At 37.0% G+C, this 17,580-nt stretch overlaps 1 protein-coding gene and 1 long non-coding RNA gene across 2 annotated transcripts in view; one reads left to right on the forward strand and one right to left on the reverse strand.

Annotated features, from left to right (window-relative positions):
• The first annotated feature begins 5,269 nt into the window (after positions 1-5,269).
• dact2 (dishevelled-binding antagonist of beta-catenin 2) lies at positions 5,270-10,906 on the forward strand. The gene is made up of 4 exons (XM_065296116.1): positions 5,270-5,614; positions 7,999-8,131; positions 8,253-8,549; positions 8,641-10,906. Exons 1-4 carry the CDS (start codon positions 5,360-5,362, stop codon positions 10,479-10,481), a joined length of 2,526 nt encoding a protein of 841 aa, XP_065152188.1. The 5' UTR covers positions 5,270-5,359; the 3' UTR covers positions 10,482-10,906.
• The window catches only part of LOC135786627 (uncharacterized), a 480,312-nt gene continuing 472,137 nt past the window's right edge, over positions 9,406-17,580 (reverse strand). The window contains exons 2-3 of the long non-coding RNA XR_010546963.2: positions 10,038-10,280; positions 9,406-9,528 (exon numbers count right to left, since the gene is read on the reverse strand). This is a non-coding gene — a long non-coding RNA (uncharacterized lncRNA). The remainder of the gene's footprint in view (positions 9,529-10,037; positions 10,281-17,580) is intronic.

Raw genomic sequence — 17,580 nt, forward strand, 5'->3', positions numbered from 1 at the left:
CTAGCATTCCATATGAAAGAAGAAACACAAGTGAGATCTTATCAGTATTGTAACTGTTTCTACTAAACAATGAGATGGAAACTTAAAGGTGAAGTGTGTGTTGAAGCATGAATGACCATATTTACAATAAGAGCGCACACATTATACAAATTCCTTGTTGACTTAAATTTTTAGGTATAATCAACTTTAAAATCATCTTTTTTGAGGGCGCACGATGCGAAGCCTGTCATGTGTGTGGCTCGTCATGTCAAAATAGGTGTCTCCTGCTTGAAGGGATTTATGATAAAAGTGACGCTCACATTCTTAATCTCATGTGTAATCAGAGTATTTTGTGAACGTGAGCGTCTCTTTTATCATAAACCCTTTTGATGCATGTGCAGCAGGCACGTATTTTGACATGACGCATGATGCACATGGTTCACATGACACTCCAAACACATATTTTGAATTTGCGCCCCTCGGAAGAGAAGTCACCGGCTGTTGATGTAACTTAAGAAATTAAGTTGAATGAACTTATTTTAATATTATTTTGTACGTTTCAGCAAAAAATTAGAAGTTATTACAGCTATACTACTCTGTAAGCAGTGTTGCGGGTAACGCATTACAAGTAATTTGCATTTCGTAATAATGTATACTTTTCTGAAGTAACGAGTAAAGTAACGCATTACTTTTTAAATGTACACATAAATATTTGAGTTACTTTTTTATAAAAGTAATGTAAGTTACTTTTTAAGTTTAATTAATTTGATTAAAAAATGACGTACTGAATTAAACTAAACATAGTCACATTATACATTTTTGCGAAGAAATACGCACTTTCTGAATGCAGAACTTTTCAGTCATAAAAACACCTGCAATGCCTGAAAGAGATTAAGCCTCAGCCAAGAAAAAGTAATGCAAAGTAACTAAAAAGTAACTAAAAAGTAACTAAAAAGTAACGTAAGCATTACTTTCCATGAAAAGTAACTAAGTAACGCAATTAGTTACTTTTTTGTGGAGTAACTTAATATTGTTAATGCATTACTTTTAAAAGTAACTTTACCCAACACTGTCTGTAAGTTTTCTGAATGTCAACAATCATTTCATTTGTGTCAATTTTCATATATTTTAAGTGATTTTAGGACATCAGAGATCTAATACTTAAAGGTGCAGTGTGTACATTTTAGCGGCATCTAGTGGTGAGGTTGCGAATTGCAACCAATGGCTTAGTCCACTGCTCACCCCTTGCTTTTGAAACACATAGAGAAGCTGCCACCGGACAAACATGTCATCGTCGGAGACAACTTAGTAAAAAAAATTGTCCGTTAAGGGGTTCTGTAGAAAAATGGCGGCACAAAATGGCGACTTCCATGTAAGGGGACCCTATTTGTATGTAGATAAAAAGGTCTCGTTCTAAGGTAATAAACACATAACGGTTCATTATGAAAGGTCATACACCCCTAATAATATAGTTTTGTATATTATTTTGCATTTCTGTCAAGAGATCCTTCTAAAAATTACGCACTGCACCTTTAATGAATAATGGTTAATAATACATTTTTCCTCTGTTGCAATAATTGGTAGATGGAGAAACAACAAAAATCTATCCACAAAGACAGTCTCTCTCTCTCTCTCTCTCTCTCTCTCTCTCTCTCCCCCTCTCTCTCTCACACACACACACGCACACATAAAGCAGAATACCTTATGTATGATATCAGATCCAGTCCTGTGAACACCTACATGATTGTTTTTTGTGTTTATGTATCAGTCCCTGTCCGAACCTCACATATAACAACAGATTGTTGTTTACCTGTCCCCCCCACACACACACTTCCTGTTGTTCGTGGCCTCTCTTTTATTGTCCTGTGTAGATACACGAATGCAGGTACACCTTATCATCAAGTTTTTTTTCTTCTACTCTCTAAAAGTTTCCGATCCTTTAAAAGCCCTCTGTGGCACCTCCGTCTGTCGCTATGGTTGTGTTTGGAGGCTTTTGTGCCTTTTCAGGTAGTTGCTTTTGTGAACATGAAGAGGGGAGAGAGTTAGACAGTACAGAAAAAATAACAAATGGAAAACTAAAAGAAATTGAACATAAAAGCTTTGCATAAAGGGAAAGAGATAAAACTGAAACAGAGGACTGATATTGAAATCTGTTTATTAAAAGAAGAAGACATGAATGAATGAATGAGAGCTCTCTCTCTCTCTCTCTCTCTCTCTCTCTCTCTCTCTCTCTCTCTTAGTAGTGTGTGTACAGGTTTGAGATAAATTGTCCTCACAAAATAAGGGGTCCGATTAAGGGATAGAAAATGTCAATGGCCTGGAATGAAAACAATTGAAATCTATCAGATGTCCTCACTAACATTTTGACATGACGTTATGTGGTTATGTGACACTACAACAGCATGAAGCCGTTCATTCACACTCTCCCTAGTGTCCTTAAAAGCAGAGGGGAATACTGGTGACTCGAAACTGTTATGACATCACTATATGGAAGTGCTTTGAAGGGGATAAGGGCATAGGGACGTCCAGAGGGGACAATGTAGCATTATTATATCGAAGACAAGCCAAGATAAACATCATTACCATCACATGCAGCATCACAGGGTTACAGTCTGATCAAAGCAGAAGACTCAGACACCGGACCCTCAGCATCAGACCACATGTCATTCCACAGAGTAAACATTTTAGGAAACATCCTTATCTAAAATGCACAAATTATATAAAGCTCAACAAGGTGTTTACCAGAGATTTATTTTATTTTCATTCTTTTCGCATGAGGTTTTATTGGAGGGTTGGCTCTTATGAAAGTTGACCCTAGTCACATTTGACCACAAAACCAAAGAGTTTTGTTATATAGCTCAGTGGGAAAGCATAGCGTAAGCAGCGCAAAAGATCATAAGTTCAAACCCACAGTTCACACATATACTGGTGACAATATGTAGCAATGCAAGTCGCTTTAAATGAAAGATGCAATAATAATTTATGATGATTAGAAAATGATGGAATAAATCCTTAATCAATCACTATATGGTGCAACTTGAAAAAATACTTGAGTCATTGCGCCACCTGCTGGTGAACACCCAGTGGTTTGTGAGATTCACTTGTGTAGTCAGTTGACTTGCAAATAAGTCAAACAATTGGGCATTTCATAACAGTGATAAAACATTTAATCTTGATCAGATGTCAGCTGTCTGCCTTACACACAGAAAGGCCTGTTTGTTTGGTTTATTTATGTTTTTCTCAGAGTATCTCTTTACATCTCATTTCCTCTCCCTCATCCTGTGACTGACAGAGGTAAACTCATCTAAGACTGAAGCTGAGGTAGAGTCTGACTTTACCTCACATCACCACAACCAGGGATGAGGGTTCAAGACAGTGATGCTATCTGATGCCCTGTTCTCCCATCCACAACAAACGTTTCCCGTATAACCTACACGAGACTTTAACAAGACATAGATCTTGAAAACACCCATGTACTATTGCTCCTGCTTTAGTCTTTTGCTATTTTTTATGTGAATTACATTTGTTATTGATCACTATGCATACAATAAATATAAATGTTTTGATTTGGACAGTGAGCTGACACTTTTTTTTTTCAAATCAAACAATGTTTAGTTCTGTTCACATTATGGCAACAAATATAATCACTGTATAATATTCTATAGACCATTTCAAAAGATGTAAACAACACACAAACTGAAACAGGAAGTGTTTCTGGACCAGACTGTTTTTTATTCATTTCACATATATCATTATCTTTAAGATGTTTGTTTAACTTTTTGATTCAGTTCTATATGTTCTGTTGGACATATTTCATCCCAATGTTTATCTAGTGTTAAAAAACTGAAACAGGAAGTGCTTCTGGACCAGTGTTGTTTACGTTTTTTGAAATGGTTTATAGTTAAAACATTTATATTATAAATAACAGTTAAAGGAAGCCTATTCAGAATAATTACCCATACGGCAAAAATATATTGTCATGTAAATATATTTCAAAATATACAAAAAATGGCCACAAAATAATTATGTACTGAAATATATTTTTAAATTAAAATGTATTTTTCACCAATATATGTTTTGGCCATTTTATGTATATTTTGAAATATATTTAAAAAATAAATATATCTTTAAAGCATTTATATTCATGTCTCATTGAACGAAACACTTACAAACCTGTAAACATAACCGGTTTGAAAAGATTAAATATATATTTCAACTGCAAAATATACTTATAATTTTATACCTTTTATTATATTTTGGCCAGGAAAAATATCTATTTTTTATTTTCTACAAAATGTGTTTACCATATATTTAAAGCATATTTATTTAAATGTATTTATATTTATTTTTTATATGGAAGTACAAATGGCAAACAATCTGCCATAAAAACAGATCCCATAGTATTTTCGTAAATGTACCATATTTACTTCAAAGAAACCATTGTACAATGCATGTCCATGACCTTAGCAGTATCAAGTCACTATTTTTTGTAGTTGTTTTGTGTTTACATTGTTCGTGGAAGTTCTGATTAATATTCAGTGTAAGAAATTATTTTGATGTCTTTAATTGTTTTGTAATGACAGTTAATGTCCGACAGAGGGCGCGAGTAGCTCGTTCTCCAAACGCAGTGTAAAAATATGTAAATTTCTAACATTTGTATTATAAAAGTGTACAATGTAATTAAATTTAAATGATATATATACTGTAATGTGTACTATAGTAAACTGTATTAAATTGCAGAATAGTCTTGTTTTATTAGGCTATAGTAATAACTACACTATGTTAATGCATATAACACTTTTGTGTTGCTTTAATTTGTGAAATGATAAAGTGTAGTAAACACTGTAGTATAGTTTAAAATCCACTATGATACGGTTCAAAAACAGTATTGTCTAAAATCTAGTCATGATAATGCATTTTACCATAGCTAAAACTTGAAGTATATTTTTAATTGAATTGAATTGACAACATACATATAGTATTTTTTGGGGGGGGGGGGGTATAAGAAGCATTACAGCAGGCCTCAAGTAAATAATTAGCTCATGAATATTTACTGTAACAGTGCGTCCAGTCACGTAACCTAATTAATATTCATGGGCTTAACCTGTAAACAAACTACGATTGGTAAATTCATCGATCGCCCCTCTTAATACCGTTTAGCCAATCACGCAGCAAGAAACGGGCGGGGTTTATATCCAGAAGACAGAATGGGCTATGTTTGTGGGCGGAGTTTTTCATAACCCCGCCCACTCAGATAATGTAAACTCAGTCATGCTGCCTGCGACCAAACACAACAGTTCATTCTGAAGACGCGCAGTAAAGCTCGGATCTGATATTTTTTCTTCGTCTCTCTGGATATGCCTGAACAAGTCGTCTGATAATGTTGGCTAGAAAAGTACCTGGATCGGGTGTACTGGGGTCAGCTGCAGGAATGGACCGGGTCAGGATTGGAGAGAGACTGCACGCAGCGCTGGCCGGACTGCAGGAGCTTCATCTCCTCCGGGACAAACAAAGTACCAGGGTACACTGGGCTCTGAACCTGAACGGAGAAGAGTCCGACGTATCCAGACATGAAAATGTGAGCACAGAAGAGCTGAGATTAGAGGCAACACTTAATCTACTCAAACAACAGCTGGTAAGACTTCGTATTACCTAACATTACATGCATTTAAATGCAATTTACATATTGTTTATAAAATGCAACATAAAAATGCCAATACAAACTCGAATGCTTTCCATTATATTCATCATCAGCTATTTACCAACCATTACAAAGTTTCTTTATAAAGTGTATTGAACTGGATCCAATTAAAGCTATTAACACATTACTAGTAGAGACCCACAGAGACCATTATAGTTTCCATTAAAAACAATGCAATGCCCATTGTAAACATTAGAACTTCTGTAATGGTTTCAGTTGTTTTTCGCCAGAGGAGATGGCTGATGTCCATCTCATTAACATACAGTACATTCAAAGATTGGTGGATTTTGTAGGAAAAAAATTCAGTGTGATCATCAGTTTGCTTGAATATAAACAAATCTGCCAGATGTTTCTGTTTATTCATTGTATGCATGGTTTGTCTGTGTCCTTCATGAGAGATTTAAGTGTTGAATCAGAGACTCAGCTGGAGGTTATAGTGAGGGGCCATAAATCAAGAGCTCTCAGGGGGGGCACTCGGTTTCTGATGATTAACCCAATTTAATGAGAATAGCAACAGAGGAACTGTGGCCCGGTCGGCGACACAGATTTGACCCTGCAGCCGTTTGAACCTTCTGGACTTTTGTTGAACCCTTTATGTGCTCTGTGGTCAAAGTAACTTCGATCGGAAGATCCAAGAGATGTTTGCATTGAGACAGGAGACCTGGAATATGTTTGTGCCTTGCATTTAAGAATTCACATAAGACATCGTTCAGCAAATCATGTTCAGTGACAGCTTTGCAAATGGAAAATTCTCTGGGAAAAAATAAATAACATGGTCATTATTTCCATTTGGATTTCTTATTTCTTCGTTTCCTTAAGCAGTAACTATCTATTCTGCAAAAGTAAAAAGATATCACTTTAATTTAGCATGTATCTCTCTTAGAACATCAGAGGTGTGACCCATAATAAATAATTTGCAAAGCTGGTTTACAGTCAAACATTTCCTCTTGTTCCTATACATTTGGTTTACACAATAGTTTAAGTTCCTCTGCAGGAGAGAGATTAGTAACCTTACAGCACTTCCCCCAAGCTACCCTTTATCCTTGCCTAGTTAATAGTCAACCACTTTTCTACTTTATTCGCTTCCTCTCTTTGCATTTTCTCCTCTTGTCTGTGTCGTATAACAGCAGGAGTCATATCAGCTGGTAAATGTCTAGACTAGAGCGGTCCGGTTATTCATGTTCTCCTGTGGTTTATTTGAACTGAGGTGCAGAAAAACCTAACAAATCACGGCGTACGTCAAGAAAAGTTAGTTTTGCTGTGCATCACTGACCTTACGATCCATTATATGCTTACAAATAGGGCTGCATCACGATTAATCGCAACTAATCGTTTGCAAAATATTTTTTTACTTATATCATACATCATATATGTGTGTGTGTTATAATAATTATGTATATATAAATAAACACAGGCACGCACGCATGCATAATTTTAAGAATTTTTTTTGTGTTTGTGTTTGCATAATATGTTTGTGTGTTTATTGTGTGTAATTATTTTATAGATACACATATACATGCATACATTTAAGAAAAATGTTATGTATGTATATATTTTTTATCTATATATAATATAAAATATATCAAAATCTCAATAAATATATATGTAAAAGTTTCTTAAATACATACATGCATGTTTTTGTATTTATATATACAAAATAATTGCACACAGTGCAGTGCACACACATATAGTATGCAAACCCAAACTTTTATTTTGTATGCGATTAATCGCGATTAATCTTCTGACAGTACTAATATACACACGTAAATTTTTATTTTTAAAATATATACATGCATGTGTGTGTATTTATATATACAAAATTATTATACACACACATACATGATGTAAACAAAAAACTTTTATTTTGCAAACGATTAGTTGCAATTAATTATATGCAGCCCTTCTAAAAAATCTTTAAATATGTTTTAAATGTCTTGGTTTAGTATTTCTAGCGTGAGCACGTATTGCATCTACAAGCAAAGAAGAGATATGGAGATATAAGTCAGCAGATTATGAGTGCTTTTTATATTTAAAGCCATGATCTTGATGTTGCTAGGAACCCCAGACAGATTCGTAGTTAACACTGTTGATCTATCCTTGTGTCTTTACTGTGTTCTCAAATGACTGTTTTGTTTGAAAAGCTGCTATCTCGATTGCACCTTTGTGGTTGTGTTTTCTTGTCGGAAATTAGCACTCCTGTGCTAGTGTGCACACTTTAAAAATAAGTCTGCACATGAATCTACTTAGCAGTGCATGAGGTACCATAATAAAAGGGTGATATATTTGGCCGAACTAATAAATGTACGTCATACCTGCAGACCCGTCTGCGCAAACAAGATGTGGGATTGAAGAGTCACTTGCAGCAGCTGGATCAACAAATCAATGAGTTGAAACTGGACGTATGTAAGGCCTCCACTGAGCACCTAGAGAGTGACAGCAGACCCAGCTCAGGTGAGTAAATCCATGTGTTCACACATACTTCCCTTTATAATGTTTTATGTACATGTTAACGTATTGTGATCAGTGAAATCCACAAAGATTAAGTGCTTACTATGTCTTTTTGTACCCTTAGGTTTCTATGATTTTAGTGATGGTGGTTCAGGGTCACTGTCCAACTCTTGCACCTCCGTTTACAGTGAAAGTCTCTCCTCGTCTTCTCAAACCAACCTGCTTCCCTTTCTCTCCACTTCGTATGCTTCGCGTGGCCGTAGTGGTTCTGGACAGACCGGTGTGTCCCGCTGTTGTTCTGCTGATGAGAGCCCTGCCCAGCCTGACGTCCCACGACCACTAGGAGTGAAGCTGGGTAGCAGCTGCATACGAATGGGGCCGGCTAGTTCAGAAAGAGCCAGGCAAAGGCCTGTTTCCACTGGTGAGAATACAATTTGTTAGTAGTATAATGATTGTCAGTAAACTTCTGAAATATAAAGTGCATCCTACTAAAATTTTTCTGTGTCTATCAGGTGATCTTGACCGGATGATCACACCTGGAATTGGCTCCTTAAGATCTACTGATGTTAAGACCTCCACCCTTTGTGGTAGCCTCCACAATCCTTCGGTAGACCTCAAATACCAAAGTAACCTTGTGTCGAGCAGTGGGGCAGAGATGTACTGTTACCCCAGCCCTCTCCACGCAGTGGCCTTACAAAGCCCCATCTTCAGTCTTACGGGTGATCAGGGATGTCAGGTTGTGGCTGAGGCACAGGATGGAAAGCTTGGGGTAGAACTTGAAGAGGTAACCCAGGACCCTAACCAAGGCTCCACAAACTCTAAGTCTGTGGTATACATCAACAAGTTACTGCAGCGAAGCTCCAGTAAGATAAATCTGTTAAGTGAAATAAGAAGAAATGATGCCCATAATGCTATTAAAAGTACTCTTGAGCAAAGACCCAGGTCTCAGGAAATTACCCATGGATATTCTCAACTGCTGGGGTCTCTTCAACAGCTAACAATGCCCTTAGAAAATACAATGGACACTCAAAAGACATCTACAGCACTAAACAGCAGTCGACAGCAGTTAAATGAGTCCAATTCAGATCTAGTCAAGGTTCAACCATTGCACAGTGACCCAAACCCAGCACCAACTAGAGATCTTCACCAAAATTGTATTTCCCAAAGTAATGCCACAGCCAAAGCAAGTGCTGAATCTGACAAGGGTGGTGGACACTCAACGGAGTCATCATCTGTGGTCTCAAAGGTGTCAGTAGAAAGGAGATCGAGTTTTACTCTCAGACGAGAGGAAGACAGGACTTTTGGCTCCTCACCTCAGTCAGAAGAGTTTGTCCGTGCAGAGTTTGTTCCTGCAGGGTCCCAAAGGGAGAAGGTGCGTCAGGCAGACAAGAAAACCAAATCTGTGAAATTAAGAAAAAAGAATTCAGAGAAACCTTTAACAAAGAAACAGCAGCAAAAACACTTGTCTCGAGAAAGAGAGTTCTGCACCAAGACCCGAGCTGACGTGAAGCAGTCCAATTCATGCAAAGGTAAAGTTACTAATCTGGAGGAGTCCCAAATGTACTCAAGCTCGGACTGCAGTCGTAATGGCCTGAGCAACTCGCATTGCATCCAAAATAAGCCTCACTTCCAACAGAGCCAAACCTCCAAAGCTAACAAGTCTCATAAAGTCCATTACCCTGAACCGGTGCACATTCCTCTAGACCACAACAGAAAGAAACATAGTTCCCGAAAGTGGCCTTCAGCCTCTGAGATCCAACTGACCTCGACCCTCAACACCCAAAGACCAAAAGAGATGCCAATCTCACGTAAAGCAGGCATGATAAGGAGTATCAGTGCAAGGCCTCATTCAGGTCAGTGGGGTGGTCCCCAACGATCTCTCCGCCATTCTCTCTCCACATCTTCCTACCTCAGTTACTTGGAATCTAGATATCCAGCTGCTCCAAACTCCGGTCGCTACCATCCTCGCTGTGAATCCGAGTTTTCTGAATACTCTGCCGAATGTGCATCTCTCTTTCACTCCACTATTGCGGCGAGCAGCGATGGTGAGATGAGCGACTACACCACGAATCGTTTCGGAGACAGCGAGTCCAGTCAGGGCTCTCAGACGGCGACGGATTCAGACAGCAGCCTCTCACTGGATGAGGAGGACCTGTTGGAAGAAGAAGAGGAAAATGAAGTCGGTCTGGTGTGGGCCCAGGCTGCCATGGGACCCACGGCTGCAGGCTTTTCTTTACAGCAGCAACCCCAACGCTCCGAGCCCCCGGCCTGTCGCATCAAAGCATCCAGAGCACTGAAGAAGAAGATCAGACGCTTTCAGCCGGCATCACTTAAGGTTATGACTCTAGTGTAGTGAAGACTTGGGACTCACACGGAGCCAGTTTTACTAAACTTGTAACCAAACGCAATTCACTTTGCCCTTGTATTTGTTATCCAAGCAATTTGGAGGCTTTCTTGAGTCACTGTATCTACAATGGATCAGTGACTTTTTTGTGTTTCATAGACTGACATTGTTGAACATCTGTAAGTCACAAGACTTGAGAGTCTTCAAGTTGTGTCTTTTATTGATGTGATGAAACTGTACAATGTAAATAAAGTCTTTGTATATCTTTGTATATCTTTAAAATATCACAAAACTGCTTTACCAAAAATGCTGTGTGAATACAACAAATGAAACCAACCATTTTGAATAACTCAATACTTTACCTCAATAAAAATTTTGCTTTCCACATTCATTTCAGCTATGCATCTTACTTTTCTCTCAAAATAAATATTTAATAAAAGGCCAATGGTTTCCTTAGACTTTTTATTCATGATAAGACTCATATACACCAGACAGAAGCTCTGTTGTTTACAACTTATCAGTCAATGATTTGGGATTATCTGAATTAGGTAAAGGACTACAGGAGAAAATGGATGATGGACAGCAAAGGAATGTCATGTCACAGCGGTTTCAATGGGGTTTAGGCTTGAATAAACTCACACCAGATGGTCTTTGACCCACTGGATGTGTTTTATCTTTGCTAGTCTGGGTTGAAAGGAGCTTAACTCAAGACTCTAGAATTTCATCACCTTTTACTTACAATTTACTTCACTTCTTGGTCTTCTCACCATGGAAACATGCACACAATGCTCCACTACAACAAACTCTGTATTTTGTAGGACATTTTTTGTACGTACGACACTATGGCAGCTTGAGGCTTTTTATACTGTATAAAATGTTAGCTTACATAACTTTTATTTTTGCACAAAGTTCAATGTAATCTCATGGCAATTTGTACATATTTCATGAGGTGGCTAGTTGGTATTAATTTGTATGACCACATTCATGCATTTTTGTACAATTTGCTTTTGACCCTGTGACGGGGTTTGGGGTGAGGTTTCGTTTTTTAAAATTAAAATTGTATGTACAATTCATTTGTACGAATTCATACGAATTATCCAACTCATAAAATATGTACGAATTCTCAAGGCTGGGCAGTTTGTAATATTTTACAAGGTGGCTAATTCTTATTAATTTGGAAAATGTGCTTTTGCCCCAGTGACGTTAGGTTAGGCTAATAATCATACATCTCTACAAACTCATACAAAAAAATACATATTGACGAGTTCAGATGCAAAACCCTCTATGTATATTCGGTAAACGTCCTCATTTTTGAGGAAGGTGGCGTTTAGCGGGTGATAGTTCTTGGTTCTTGCAGGCATATAAAACTCCTGATGAGTAGCTATGGTCCAGCATGCTTGTCTGTAATTTTTAAAGAGCACTTATTTTAAAAACGTTATTTTGTGTTTTTGGTAAATACAATGTGTTCGCGTTAGGGATGCACCGAAATGAAAAATCTTGGCCGAAACCGAAAACCGAAACACTGAAAGAAATTATGCCAATTATTAGTACTACCATTGCACTTATGGGGCCCTATCTTGCACCCAGCGCAATTGACTTTGTCAGTGACGCATGTATCATTGGTATTTTGCGCCGGCGCACAGCAGGGTTTTTCCCTCCACAGATGCACGTCAGCAAACTAGGGAATGAACTTGCGCTCCCTGGGCGGTTCAGCGCAAAAAGGAGGCGTGTTGCGGCGCAAACCATCTCTTATGCTATTTTGCAGTTTCAAAAAACAATTGCGCTACTAACCAAAAAAACTAGTCTAAAGTCAGTGGCGCGTTGCGCGTGGTTCATTATGCTATTTTAAGGGCGCATGCTTGACCATAATGTATAGCGTGCACAACGCGCATACACTTTGCTTATCTAATCTACACAGATGCAACAGTTATTTTTGCAAATCATAAATTGTTACACTTAAAAATATTAATACACGAGATAAGGGGAATCATAGTGGTGAGCATTGTGGTGATAGTTTTTATTTATTCTCATGCAAATAACGATTAAAATATTTTCATAACTTTGTTGTGTGGCTGTATTACGTTTATTTTATGTAAATAATAGTTAAAATGTTTTCATAAGAAACCTTAATGTATATGAACTTGATTTGTAAGAGTACTTTGGGGTTGGACCTTGCTTGCGTTTCTTGGGTCCGATTTCAAAGCCCCCAAACCCTTTCAGCGGTGAGGGTGGACGCAGCGATGTCCTCTGCTGGCGTCAAGTCCTGAGGCAGATCCACCTCCCGTTACACGGCGTGCCCGATTTATGCTGGCAAGCGTGGGATTCCCCCGTACAAGGACGTCGGTCTCCTCGGCTGTGAACCACTCCTGGCGTGCGCCTGGTAAATCCGTCATAATAATAGCAACCCGCCATGGAACTTGCGCCCTTGCGTTTAAAGGGAATGTTGGCTAGCGTTCTGATTGGTTTATTTGACGTTACGCCCAAACCACACCTATGAATAATGAACCTACTTCAGACCAACCCCTTATTGATTTGCGCCCGGCGCAAAAGTTATTTCTCACGCCGGGAAAATAGCAACAGCGCCCAAGATCCGCCCACAAACTCACTTGCGCGTTGCGCTTCGCACTTGCGTTTCAGATCGTTAAAATAGAGCCCATGGTATTTTTGCGTGTATTAGAAATGGAGTCCACACACAATTTGAGAAGAAAAATAAGCCAAACAGCATGTGGCATAAACAAACCCAACTTCAGTTACATAGGCTATCTGCCTCACATCTGGAAAAACTGGTGAGTAGGCTACTAGTGACACATCAGGTTGTTAAAAGTTAAACTGTTTGTTTAATTAATCCTTTGGTGCTTGTTTACCATGCAGTATACGTTTAAAAATTGAGATGTGCTAGTTGTGGTTTGGTTTTAACGTTAATGTTACAAAATGCTGATAGAAAATTATGGCATTTTAATGCACGTTAAAACCCCGCATGGATCGAAGGCTCAGTCAAATATGAATATCTTCTTTATTTAGTATGACATGTTTTTGTTTAGAAAGAAAATCCTATTTAGCCTACCTTCTTCCGTGAAACCCGTTTTTCTCATTAATGCCAGCTGCAGAAGAAACTCTGCTATGTGGTTATCCAGTGAGAACAACAAACGGATCTAACAAATTAATATATCTGAATTTAATATTATGTTATTACAAATAACGCAAGCTAGCTTGATACATTATTGCTGATGGTGCAAAGTTACGAGCTTAATTTAACAACACTTCACAAAACTGAGCTATTGTTTGCTGTTATGGCATTTGCCGTTATCTGGTTGGTTATAACCATCTCCACAGATAAAATAAATGTTCTCTGTTTCGCTTTCCATGTGTGTGGCGGATTCAAAACATTTGAATATCATTTTTTTCCATTCTAATTATTATTGCAGATCGAATATTTGACCATTCGTGCACATCCCTAATTTGGGTCCTTGATTCTTGACATTAACTAAGTTAATTTTTTCTTTTTTTGTGTGTTTGTATGTGTTTATGTAGAAACACATATGCATTGGAAAAGAAAGATGTTTTTCAAAGTTAAGCTGAAACTGACTGCTTTTTGTGAAGAAGTCAAGGTGATATAAAATTAAGCTGCTTTACATGATTATGTTGATCCATTTTTGACAATTATAAATGTTTTGGTTTGTAAATCCACTGTGACGAGACAAACAGAAAAATGCTGACACATTCAGACATCATTACTCATCCTGCAAATCTCAACAATGGTGACAATCATCAAACAAATTCAGATAAAATTATCAACTGCAATAAATGCTATGAGTCATAAATTAGTTTAGTACTATGATGATACCCAGCATGCATTGCAGCATGAAGCTTTCTTTTGTTGATCGTCACCATTGATGAGATTCATAGACCAATTCATGATATCAGCGATAGATTCGGTAGTTTAGTCTTCTTCATGTGTTTTTATAATTCTCAAAATAACAGACCTGACCCTGCTTCCAACTAATACTGTAATAACCATTTCATACACATCTTTAACAGTATTTAATTAATATTATTTAGGTATATCTACAAGAATCAAACTCCTTGATAACATTAGATCTTTGTTTTTTTTGCCATAGCAGATGTATTTTAAAACACTGTTTCAGCAACCACAGAAAACTTACCATTAAAACAAAAGAGTCAAGGGCCCAACTAAAGCAAGCACTGATCACAATAATGGTGATTTGTTGAAATTTCAATATTTTTTCAATATTAATGAAGGGTGCAAATGTGATATTGATTCAATGGTATTAACATTGACAAATCAACGATTTCTAACATTGATTCAATGGTTGCATGCTATCTGGGTTTTTATTAAAAGGCTTCTTATTAGATGTATTTATTTATTAAAAGATGCTCACAATGGGAAGCTCCAGAAAGCACATCTATGCTTTTTAAATTTAAATGAGTTCACTGGGTTAATATATGTCTACTAAAGCCAAGCAATACATTTGTGAAATACAATAGATATTTTGAGAATGTTTATATTTGAGTCAGTTTAAGGTTCAGGTGCATAAATAATGGCTGCGATGCAGTTGTGCTAGCTACACAAAGTGACATCTGTGACAATGAACATTAAGCAAATGACAAGATTAAATAGAAAAGGAGAAAGATCAGAGGTTAGGCTGTATTTCTTTGACATCGGGTCAAGGCCAGCAAGTTTAACCTTGTGTTTGCATTCAACTTCACAGTTCAACCAGCTGCCCAGCCAGATCAAGTCAAACACTCGAATCACACAATACAGCACGTCAACAGGTTCAGCACACAGGTCATGATCACAAACCCCAAGCTCTTTTTTAGTCCGGCCTATAATACAGCCTTGACCTTTCGACAGTTATTTGTTTTCTCAGACTTAACATAATTGTACTGAATCAAGCATCCTAAAATTACACTTTGTGGTTAAGTGTAAAGGTTTTGACCCTGGTGAATACATTAAAGGTGATAGGCTATTTCATGTTTATCATTATGGATTATAGTAGAATAGATCATTTTATTATTATAAAATGTAAAGATCATGATCATGAAATGTAAAGAAAATGACAAGTTTAATGGTATATTACACAAATCTATGCTTTCTGTACAGTATCATTGGATGTATCAGGACTATGGTGATATTGCTTTGCTGTTGTGTTAAGTTTAATGGTGTGCTGTTAACTGCTCTTTGTCAATGTCACATCTCTAATACAATGTTACCGGAACAGACCTGAAAAACAGGGTTTTTTTTTGGGGGGGGGGGGGGTAAGGAAAAGAGAGAGAGAGACTGAATCCACAAGGAAACAGTGACCATCTAACAGACGGGTGATAATTAAAACCAGTATATGGAGGAAGGGGAAAGCACAGGGGATCTCTTCTTTCTTTAAGTGATGAGGTAATCCCTACTACAAACACATATGACTGCCCACTGTCATCTGTGTCACAATTCACCCAGTTTCAACAGATGTCCCCTCCAGCAATGCTACAAGTCTCTCTCTGCCCGTTTCATTCCCTGTCATTTCTGCATGCACACAGAATGACACCCGGCTATTGTTGTATTTCAGCGAAGCTTAACGAGACGAAAAATCGCGAAAAACCTTTCATAAGATAGATGTATGTCGAGAGAAGGCAAGTTTTTATTGGATGTGTTGACAAGCAGAGGTTGAAAGACGCCATTACCACTATGATGAGAAAAGCTTTAAGGGATCTCTCTAAAAACTACCAAATACACACACATGCCAGGACTGCTCAACCTATTGTTATATACTTAAAACCTAGTCATTTAGTCAAACAAACAAATCTTTAGATGGTGAAACAGTCTGTAAGCAAAACATGATTGATTACATCTACACATATAAACTACCAGTGCAAAATTGAATGCACATATATGCAATACTTTCTTTAAAGTAAAAGTGAAGATTTGTGTTCATAAAAAAGTTTTACAGGTTTAAATAAAATCATGAGAAACATAAATGCAGTCAGCTGTGTCCAAACTCTTAAATAGTTTTGTGTATGGCTATAAAACACACACAGCTCTTTCTTCTAATAAACAGTAGGACCTGTTTGTCAGGCCCGTGTCCTCACTCCATTGATATTCATGAGTTCAGGGGTTCCTGTCTCTGCCTGCATCCATTCATATGTACAGTTACCAGAAGGACAAAGAACATGTACACCCCTTCCCCCAAATGTGTGTTTGTTTGGGGGATTGTGTGTATCGGGGGAGACATAAAGTTGGGCCAACACTGTTAAAATAACCAGTACATAAACAGTAAAACCAGATCAGTATGAGATGTGTATATATCATGCAGCGGCGCTTGTACTGTTTATAATATTGCAATTGCAGTGATACACTAACAAACGACTAAAATGCATCTTACAAGAGTTAAAATATCTTGTAAATCTAGATTCCAATAAGGTAAAAATATGTTTGAAATATATGTTAAAAACATTTTGTAGAGAGTAAAGCCTAATTAAATATATTTTTCAATTTGAATATATATTTAGTTTTAACCTTCATATATCAACTTATGTTTCAAAATGTATTTCAAGGACAAGCAAATACATTTTTACTTTTACAATCCATATGGCAAGAAATGTATTCTTGGCCAAAATATATTTTAAATATATGCTAAATACAAGTTAATTTTATTTATTTTAAGTATATTTTTGAAGATGAAAATATATTTAAACCTATTCAAACCTGTTATTATTAAAAGTTTGTAATATAAACGTAAAGTTTTTCTTCCAATGCAACGTGAATATATTTCCTTGGTTTGAAATATAAGGAGGGCTAAATATATATTTTAAATGCTTAAACATACATTAACTTTCAAAATAAATAAAAAATACAAAAAAATATATTGATGAAAATATATATTTTTGTAAACATATTCCAAAAAAACCTTCATTTTGTTTAAGTTTAAAATTTTTGAAATATATTTTGTACGGAGCCCCTAAGGGGACAAAATTAATTAATTAAAAGTTTAGTTTCTTGTGCGCACGTGAAACTATCGCGTGCTCATGTGAAACTTTCGTGCGCGTGTAGTTTTGCGTCCGTATGCTATAGTTTCACGTGCGCCCGCAAATGTTTGACGTG

This window comes from Paramisgurnus dabryanus, chromosome 20, assembly GCF_030506205.2.
Source record: "Paramisgurnus dabryanus chromosome 20, PD_genome_1.1, whole genome shotgun sequence".
Classification (NCBI taxonomy): Eukaryota; Metazoa; Chordata; class Actinopteri; order Cypriniformes; family Cobitidae; genus Paramisgurnus; species Paramisgurnus dabryanus.

What these genes read in the sequence shown, in the direction of transcription:
- dact2 (XM_065296116.1), top strand. Translation starts at nt 5,360, where the DNA reads ATGTTGGCTAGAAAAGTACCTGGATCGGGTGTACTGGGGTCAGCTGCA. An exon ending in ATCTACTCAAACAACAGCTG is followed by an intron (nt 5,615 to 7,998) that starts GTAAGACTTCGT and finishes TCATACCTGCAG; the next exon opens with ACCCGTCTGCGCAAACAAGA. An exon ending in TGACAGCAGACCCAGCTCAG is followed by an intron (nt 8,132 to 8,252) that starts GTGAGTAAATCC and finishes TTGTACCCTTAG; the next exon opens with GTTTCTATGATTTTAGTGAT.